At 33.7% G+C, this 10,075-nt stretch overlaps 1 protein-coding gene across 1 annotated transcript; it reads left to right on the plus strand.

The window, feature by feature from the left end:
• Positions 1–1,100: 1,100 nt before the first annotated feature.
• On the plus strand, positions 1,101–2,146 carry LOC149490912 (carbonyl reductase [NADPH] 3-like). The gene has a single exon (XM_089711408.1). It carries the CDS (start codon positions 1,164–1,166, stop codon positions 2,037–2,039), a length of 876 nt encoding a protein of 291 aa, XP_089567534.1. The 5' UTR covers positions 1,101–1,163; the 3' UTR covers positions 2,040–2,146.
• The last annotated feature ends 7,929 nt before the right edge of the window (positions 2,147–10,075 follow it).

Raw genomic sequence — 10,075 nt, forward strand, 5'->3', positions numbered from 1 at the left:
ACTCTTGGATCTGGGCCAAAAAACGATAAAAAAAACGCGAAATTTGTTTACATAACAAATCACGTGAAATATCAACAAACACTTTTAGTTTGAAATTTGGTTATGCTAAAATTATATATTTTTTAATAATATTAATCATAAATTAATATTATGAATAAAAAGGATTTAAAAAGTAAGTTTTTATGTCTGTCTGTTTGATAAAAATAATTATCAATTTAATTAGATAATAGGTACTTAAAATGATAAGGAAATTTGATTGGATTGAATCCAATGATTCTATTAATATAGAAACAAGCTTTTTTTCATGGACGTACGTAAAAACTGCTTTGCAAAAGGGTGGACCAAAAAAGTTTAAGCTTCAGCTATATCATGAAATCAAAACCAATCCTCAATAAGTACCAAACAGACGTTTTAAAATGCATTATCTATCAATTGACAATTAATTATGTACACCGTAATTGAAGTGTCGAACAATCCGAATTTAAATATAATTAAAGTTGGTAAACAACGTGATTGTGGCCACAATGAATTTACATCAATTACAAAGCTCTCAGCGAGAGTACGGCGTATTATTCCTTTGTTAATTGTCATCGTTGTATACGACATTAATATATATGGCTCATTTGGTTCCGCGAATAAATCGAATGCCGAAATCGAACTAGTTTTATATTGTACTTTAATGCGGAAAGGAATTTAAAGAATTTGAAAAGTTCACAATGATGTTTACAGGTTGGTTGTAGGTTTATATCTTATGGAAAGCATTTAGCTAAAAATAAATATTAAAGAGACTTACATTTCTCTCAGCATATAAAGGCACTAGCGGTCTGACCCGGCTTCGCCCGTGGTACATATTTCGCAATAAAAGGTAGCCTATTTTCTTTCTCAGGGTCTAAAGATTGCCTGTGCCAAATTTCATAAAAATCTGTCCAGTAGTTTATACGTGAAAACCATACATACATACATACATAATTACAAACCTTTCCTCTTTATAATATTAGTATAGATATGCTTATTGCATGGGCTCTTTTTTTATTAATGTTGACATTTTTTTCATATTATCTACTTCTTATCACTGCTAGTAGAATAAGTCTATACACTGGCCATTCAAACGGCCGATAACGCTGAACTTGTTAGTTCGTATCGCGTCCTCCAACGAAGCAGACATGTCGAAAGTTGCGGTTGTGACCGGCTCCAATAAGGGCATCGGCCTCGCTATTGTGAAAGGACTATGCAAACGATTCGACGGAATCGTATACCTCACATCTCGAGACGAAAATAGAGGCCGAAAAGCTGTCGAAGAGTTGAACAAATTAGGCCTAAAACCACAATACCACCAGCTCGACGTATCCGATAGAAGCAGCGTCATTAAGTTCAGAGATCACATCAAGGAAAAACACGGACATCTCGATATACTCGTTAACAATGCTGCTATTGTAGACAATCTAACGCCCGATACTAAGTCCGATACCGATATCGAACTTATAAAAAAAGTCATCGATATCAATTACAGAAGCGTCTTGACTATGCAAGAACTAATTTATCCATTGGTGAGAGATAATGGAAGGATCCTGAATATATCCAGCGACTGTGGACATTTATCCAACATTAGGAATAAGTACTGGATAGAGCGGCTGTCAAACAAAAATTTAACAGTCCAAGATGTGAACGAGTTCGTCGATTGGTTCCTGGAGTCCGTGCAGAAGGGTACGTTCAAGACGGAAGACATAGCCGACAACGCGACGGTGCCCGCGTACCGTGTGGCTAAGGTGGCGTTGAGCGCAGTGACGGTGGTCCAGCAGCGCGAGCTAGCCAGCCGGCGCATCGCCGTCAACTCGATGCACCCTGGCCTCGTACGCACCGACATGACGACCGGTATAGGCTTCTACAGCGCGGACGAGGCTGCCGAAACCCCCCTCTATGTACTCCTGGACGCCCCTGATTCCCTCCAGGGCGCTTATATTTGGTACGACAAACGTGTACTCGACTGGTACGACTACAATGCAGACTATTATTTCAAAATATCCACTCTGACCGGGTAATACATATTATATAATGGATGAGAAATATATCAATTGTTTGCGTTGTTGTATAATTGTTATCTGTATAATTATGATGATTAAATACTCGATTAAACATTTCAATATGATAGTATTGGTTTCATTGGTTTGGTTTATGTACTTGGTGTTTGTTAATGTGGATTATATTCAATAATAATTACGATTAATGCTTTATGGTAGGTTTATGTAATGAGACTTGTGAAGTGTACTTATTAATATTTAGTACGTTACCAGATTTTGAATTTGAAATTAATTAGGTACTTTTCATTTATAACTTGGGTGGTAATTTATTGTATTTTTTTGCTGGAATTGTCGAAAACCATACATACATTGTGTGATTAGATATTATATTTTAGAACTTTTTTCAACTACTGTTTCTTAAATCCATGTTATGATCCATGTATAAAGATTAGCGCTGCAAGATTTATACTATAAAATCCAAGGCAATTTACTTAGCAAATCTCGCGTATAGATTTCTTAATTCGGTTATAAAAGATAAGGACTCATTCTGGGCGGCTGATAAGCTGCTGGCAGTGAATTTTAATGCCATTACCGTCATGTGTTCATTATTGCGATATAAAGTTTGTGCGATAACAGTAAGAATTTCGCTTGCTGCCTGGCTGGTACGAAATACACATTATTTTTTATTTTTAAAACTGTTTATGCAAAGTCATTGTGATTGTGTATGTGTGAGTGTGAAGGGTTATGCGCGTATGCTTGTGTGTGTTTATTACTTGTTTACTTTGATAGTGATATGCATGAATTAAATATCATATTACGCTAGCTATTCATTGAGTAGGTTTGGAAAGCAGGGCTTATATAATTTCGTACTAAAATTGGGTATTAACGAACAAAGGCAGCGTATGTTATTGTATTAGCTGTTATCTGAGATTATCTTTGTTATGATGAAAATTGAATTATTGATATAAGATGGTTAAAATTACCATCAATTGAAAATGCAATATCTAACAGAAAATACAAAACCCGGCACTTATTGTAGCCTTAAATATACACAGCATCTATCAGTTCTATAATAATAGAGTTCGAGGTAATACCAGGTGCTAATTAACTATGAGGATGTTAAACTGTGTTTAAGTTATCGTAAACAGCGTTCCCGTTACTAATTTGTCCAAGCGCCGGTTTAATTAAAACGTTCGTTTGGCGTCAAGCCAGGGCTGTTGGCACCAATCTGGGGCCTGTGATTTATGCACCAAGACGAAGGTGGTGCCGGTGGTGGGAAATTTTTACGATCTCCCCGAAAGTGGGGAGATTCTTCTGTAATGTATTAGCTTGTTTGCTATCTTGGGTAGGTTTTGCGGTTGTTTATATCAAACTCAAACAGTTTTTACATAAATCATCAGTGATAAAAGACAAAATCTCTGAATTAATAATTATAAAAAATCAAAGATTATAATTTTTATTTCTGAGAATGCTCGGAATGGTACTTTAGTTGGAAGATTATATTAAGGATAAATTTAAGTTAAGATATTTAGCCTTGTCCGACGAAAAGTAATTAAAACTTATTCCTGTACTTTTTAGTACGGCTTTATTCAATAGCTTGAGTTTTTTAAATAAATCTGATTTTTAACCGACTTAAAAAAGGAGGAGGTTATCAATTCGGCTGGTATATTTTTTAATTTATTTTAACATTTACATACTAATAACTACAGCTCAACTAGCATCTTATGGAAACTGGTGTGTTCCAAAAATGTTAAACGGTATTTGATACTTGTGTTCTTCGAAAATAACTCGGTGGATTGTGAAATAAATGTAAGAATAACATCTTTAATAAATAAGCCTACTAATATACCTACTGTGGGCTTCGCTTTCTTTCTAAATAATATAGTTGCCTCATATATATTTAAACAATCGCTATAATTCTATGGTTAAAATTTTAATCACATAAATCACAATTCAAACATTTATAATTTTTTATTTTAGTCTAACAAATTATAATTGGGCTAAAATTTAACATGACTAATGACAAAATTGGCTCTTGTTAAAATTATTTAACAATTGCTCAATTTGTTACAATGGGTTACCTCGCCTGGCTAATAAATTGGGTCGAATTATAGTGTTTATTAAAACATATTTTCAAATATCAATTCATACGTTAAATAGGTAGGTACTATTTTAAAATCTTAATCTTCAAAATTGTAGAACTAGTCAAACTCTCAGGGTATCAACATTCAACATGGAGAAAATTTCCATTTCAAAAAATTCAAGTAACGTTTTCGCTTCTTCTCTAACGAGTTTTTATTTAACGTTTTATATTTACATCCAACGTACCATGAAACTAAGTCTTGCGTTATTTACTCTAACAGAACACGGCAAAGGATTCCATTGCCTGCGAAATAGAAACAAAGCTCGAGCAAATAAAATAAAATGCCCGTTTTGGTTCTGTTTCTCCTCGGATGAACCATGAATAAGGTATGAGTGATCCCATATCGCGATTCTGTCGGCATTTCGATGCACTGCAGTGTGCACCGTGCACTGTGCATGCCTGCATATGCTTTTGGAATATTGATATATTGAATTTGACGGTGGCGTTGGATACGTTGAATATAAGCGATGGTGGGGCGTAGTGCTAGTATCGCTAAGATATAACGTTATGGTTTTGATGTTTTGAGATATTGTGTGTTTTGTTTAAACTAAATTAAGATATGGACTTTTTATTATAAGGGTAGGTGATTCAGAACTCTACATTCATACAAATGCGAACCGCGAAGGACTGGACCATGCCTGAATCTGTGTTCCCCGACGAGTACAATAATGGGGGTCTTCGAGTGAACCGGTACCTTCTAGGGAAACGCGTTCCATCTTAGACCACATCTCAGCTTATCATCAGGCGAGATTGTGGTCAAGCGCTTCCCTATCGACTATAAAAAAATGCATTATATATTTTTAGCACACAATATCAGTCCTACAAACTTAATCAATTTTTACTAGGATACTTATATAAGGATGTAAATAGTGCAACAATTTTGGTAATAACTTCATGTATGCATGCGTAAGGATATTTTGTTTGATAACTTTTTCAACTAAAATACATTACTTAAATAGTTTGGAAAATCCAAAAGTGCACGCCTCATAATTTTTTTTAATAATTATTTTTGTTTATTTAATAACAATTAAACCACATCGAATCAGACCCTGAAAAATGAAAGGGTTCTATTCCTGAGCATACTCAAGCGTAAGAGAAAAAAAAAAGACTCGATTAGTAAAGTATTTCGGTCGCTATCGTGTTAACAAGAAAATCCTCCGCACATACAGACACACGGACGTCCAAGACAGAACTTTTTAAACTGTTTTTTAACTAGTTTAAATAACAAAAATGACATCAAAAATATCATGAATGTTAAAAATAGTGTTTTTTCTTAATATGTGTGTGTATGTATTATCTTACAAGTGCAATGTATGATACATAAAGACATTTTAAGTTTGAAAAATCAGATGTTTTGCGCGAAGTGACAGTAGTACCCACCTCAACGCTTCGCTTATGAGGCGTGCAATAAATTTTACACGCTCGGATGGTTTTTAATGTTGATAAATATAACTATTTCATTTGATTTATATAAATATATATCAAGAAGAGATTGTAAATATACTGATCATTATTTTAAATGAGTTACAAAATTTAAAACGTATTCATCGCGATAAAGGTTGATCTTGCAACGCTCTGAATGTATTCGTTTTCAAATCCGTTTAAGTGAATTACAAAAATAGAAAAGGAAAAATTAAAGGGAACTTCATGCTCTATAAAATAAATTGATAATAATTATTACTTGTTTTTTTGGGAGTTAACTAGACACGGATATTAGGCGCGTAATTCACAAAAAGTGTCTCTGACTAATTAGTAGACACCTATAGTTGTTATTACTTACAAATGAGCACAACGGGTAAATATTTTATTTTATTGGAACAATTCGCTCTTGAATCAATGAATTCAATAATTCAATAAAATATATGCATTTCAGCCTCATAATGACATATAGACATAATTATTATATTATAATTATTATAACATTTACAAAGACATAATTATTTTCACATTTGAAAATAATTATGTCTTTGTAAAGTAAAATTTTGTATGTTTTTCATCCATACAGATGTAATAAATAATAATATCATTGGAGGATATCAAACAGATAACTTATAATCTCTCCTTTTCGCAATCCGAACATTTATAGAGCGATATAATATAGAAGTCTATTATGTTAACTGTTTTGAACTAAGTGTTATCTATGATTAGCTAGATTGAACACATCCAAAGCAATTATTATGCAACCACCGTTATAATTATATCCACGTATAAACGTATTCACCAACTATAATAACAACGTAACAATACAACTTGTTAATAGCTTGCATTATTTGCGAAAATTCAGAGCTCTCTAATTCCAGTAAAGTTTAAAGTGCTCAAATTCATAAGCTTTTCGGTTTGAAGCTCACATTTGATAATGAAACACGAAGAAGGCTTCACTGAAATAAATAAGTGGTTTCATTTGTTATTTTTTTGAGTTTGACTAAAATGTGATAGAATAATAAATATGTCGTTTTGTGTAAGTACATAATATACACATTTATATGAAGTGGAACTTGGAGAGTACGTGTATTCATGAAACTTTTTTTGTGTCTGATATTTCTCACGTCGCCAAATCATTCGTGCCTAGAAATCCTAAGATTGGAATTATAATATAGCACTTGTGATATATTTAGTTTACTCGTGCGCATAACATATCTATGCATAATCGTCATGAAATCCAGCCAAAGGCATAGCTTTAACCTTGATATTAAACATTTACTGAATGAATAATAATTATTGTACTCAGTTCTCTTAATTTCAGTAAAATTAAACTTTAGAGATTTGAACAAACGTCAACGGTAGCCTAATTCTCATTGAAGCCATGTGACCCGTATAAGGGCCATATGAAATAATTTAGAGAACTCTCATGTGCAAATTATCTGAGGTTTTAAAGAGAGACTGATTCAACTCGAATTGGGCCACGCTCGCCCATTGTTAGGGATACCGTCATTAAGTTTAAATTTCACAAATTTTATCCACAAGTGAATTTTTATTTTAGCTGTCCGATTATGGTCATATTAAAGAGTTGCCACAGTATTATTATTTAATCATTTTTAGAATTACTTACTAACAAATTATCGCTTTGTATGTTAAAGACCTTAAAAATACCAGTAGCTTTTAGAGTAAACATATTTTGACTGCATATAACTATATAGTATATGTGTAACCATAATGTAGTACTTACTCCGATTGAAAATACTTTATTTATCTACGTAACACTATGTCACGTTAAAAGATTCAGATTTATTTTATCATTATTTTTTAGCGTAGAATTTTGCATTTGTACGTCCATTTTATATGGAAGTAATTATTATAGTGAATGCTAACGAAAAGTGCATTCAACTATTGATAAAAACTAAAAAGTTAACACACAGCCATCAAATCAGAAATTGCCCATGACGTTCTATCGCAAATTGCGCAAATAAACTGTGAAGTTATTTTTATTTGATGAGCGAGGAAGTCTCAACATAATATCATACTCTACATAACTCAAAAGGTTATATATTATATAACCTTTTGAATTTATTAGTTCCAATTATTGGTAGCTAGTGCATGCGCATTCGGCATTTTTAAATTAAACATGATGATGAGATGAACTTAAATTTTCTCATATTTTCTCGTAAATGTTATTGAAACTTGACATAAATAGTTACTATCAGTTGCAAGAACCCGATTAGATTAGTAGATCGATCTGCTGAAGCAAGTTCGAATCCAAGTTAAAACGTTACATGCAATGTTTGTCGAACGGATTATTGTAGCCCCGACGAGTGTGCAAAGATCAACCAGCGAACGTCGCGACATGTTAATTAAACGCCAGCTTGTACCGTCAGCAACCGAAATCAACCAACGATTCAAACGTTATGTTCCAGGAAAAAGGTAAGTTAATTAGTACTAATGATGATCATAATTAGGAGTTGGAAAAAAACTGTCGATGTGTGGCAAAATAGATAACGAGTAGGTACGTAGGTACGTTGCCGACCGTACTTCCTTGTTTAAACATACAATTATGCTTCCCGAGCTATAATATTAAACGTCGCATTGCCAAGCTCGTAGTCTCTAAAAATAAAGAGCCCGCGTAATTTGAACGAATTCTGTAATTAAGTGAAAGCCCGCATAATCTCCGGTAATTCTAATATAACACCGGGAATTTCCCATTATACGCTCTCGGAACTTTTTTCCTAATAAATTTAATTCCATTTCTGACGGAGAATTTAATTAACGAGAGACTGACAATGCAGGTAACGGCGTTTTGTAGCTAATTGTCTTTGGTCCCTTTTTAGCTGAATTATTGTTTGCGGGTCCCGCGGCGCGGCCGGTGACCTGGTTCACATCGGCTCGAATGCCTGATATCGGAACAAGCGCCTCACAATTTAAAGGCGTAATTAGTGATATTTTCATAACGTGGTAGAAAGAAAGATTTGTAGGAGAAATAGCAAATAATCATGTTATGTCAGGTACAATAAGGTTCATGTCGTATCAAAAATTTCTTGGAAGGCAGAGAAAAAAATATTGTGTACTGAGTATTGCAAAAACCAATAATATATTAGATTTGTAATATATACTTTATATTTGACACAAGGCTTTGATAATGTAATTGTATTTGTTGCTCTATATTCTGGTATGTTTCGTTTGCCCTATTAATGAACAAAATATTTTTTATTAAATATTTTTATTTTTCCTCTCCTCTTAACATTACAAAATCACCCGAAGAGAGAGTTCATACAAGATGTTAAATTATTTCATGGTAGGTATACTACATTTAATTTTTACATGATTTTATTCTCACTTGTAACAAGCACATATTATCTCTATCTGTACTGAGTCAGTACTATTACATATTCTGTGACTGAGTATTTCACCCTATATGCTCTCGTTGTTTTGTCACCATTTCAAGTATTTATCTGTTTCCTGCTTTGGCATAAGCTACATAGTCATTATAAAATGAAGTCAAGTCAAACAGTTACTGCTCTTTTGCAGGTAAAATCACGAGTTAGTGTTCCTGTGTTTGCGGAAAGCTGGAGCATTCTTTGATCAAGCGGAGTGCGGAGTGCGGAGTGCGTCTGCACTGAGTTGTCAAACAACTGCTGCTATATAACTGTTTTGTGTCCTGCGATTGGTAAAGGAAAAACTTCTAAAATAGAATGTTGTTGTTAGTTTTGGAATATTTGGGGAGGAAAGATTAGGCTATGTACATAATATGCTGGATGAGCGAAGTTACTTATGCTATTCAATAAAAAATATAAAGCGTGATTATCAATTTGATAAGCGCGTGTATATTGTCTAAAAAATTTTAATCGAGATAGCGTTCAACCAATTTACTGCGATTTCGATCAAAATATGGATAACGTGAGTAAAACGGTAGATACCTAGATTCTATAAACTGGGCAATATTGTATCCTAACGGTTCAGAAACAAGTCCCAAACAATAGCGGTTAAAACTAATGATCGCTGGCATTTAGCGGTTAACTTTATGTAAATCGCTAATAGCAACTGAAAATATCACCAGGGATTGCGTAATTGACGTTCCCAAAAATCACCTATTCAATTGATCGTACTTGTGCCCAAATTTCATTCATACATTAGCAACGTGAATGGCATTAGCAGGCCAAATTGGTTCTAATTCTCTGTTAATAAGCGCTGCTTTCGCTCGACTAGTCGCCTGTTTAATGGCATCCAGGGAACTCAATTGATGGTAATGCAAACTCCATCGCTGCACGCTGTTACGACTATAATTATCGTCTAACTCTAAAGCGATGCAATTGCTTAATTCACGTGGATATTGCTATGCTTTTAGCCTCAATCTCTAAGCGTTACTCGAGCTAAGCCGTTTAAGCCGAGGTGAGAATTACCCAGCCGTCTTCATTTTGTTTCAACTAATTTCGTTATATTCACTTTACGCTGTATTTCACAAATTACACTGTTCTTAATATAA

The sequence above is a fragment of the Colias philodice genome, chromosome 2, assembly GCF_061535455.1.
Source record: "Colias philodice isolate Cphi_HAF_F1 chromosome 2, ilColPhil1 Martin Lab GWU primary, whole genome shotgun sequence".
NCBI classification, from domain to species: domain Eukaryota; kingdom Metazoa; phylum Arthropoda; class Insecta; order Lepidoptera; family Pieridae; genus Colias; species Colias philodice.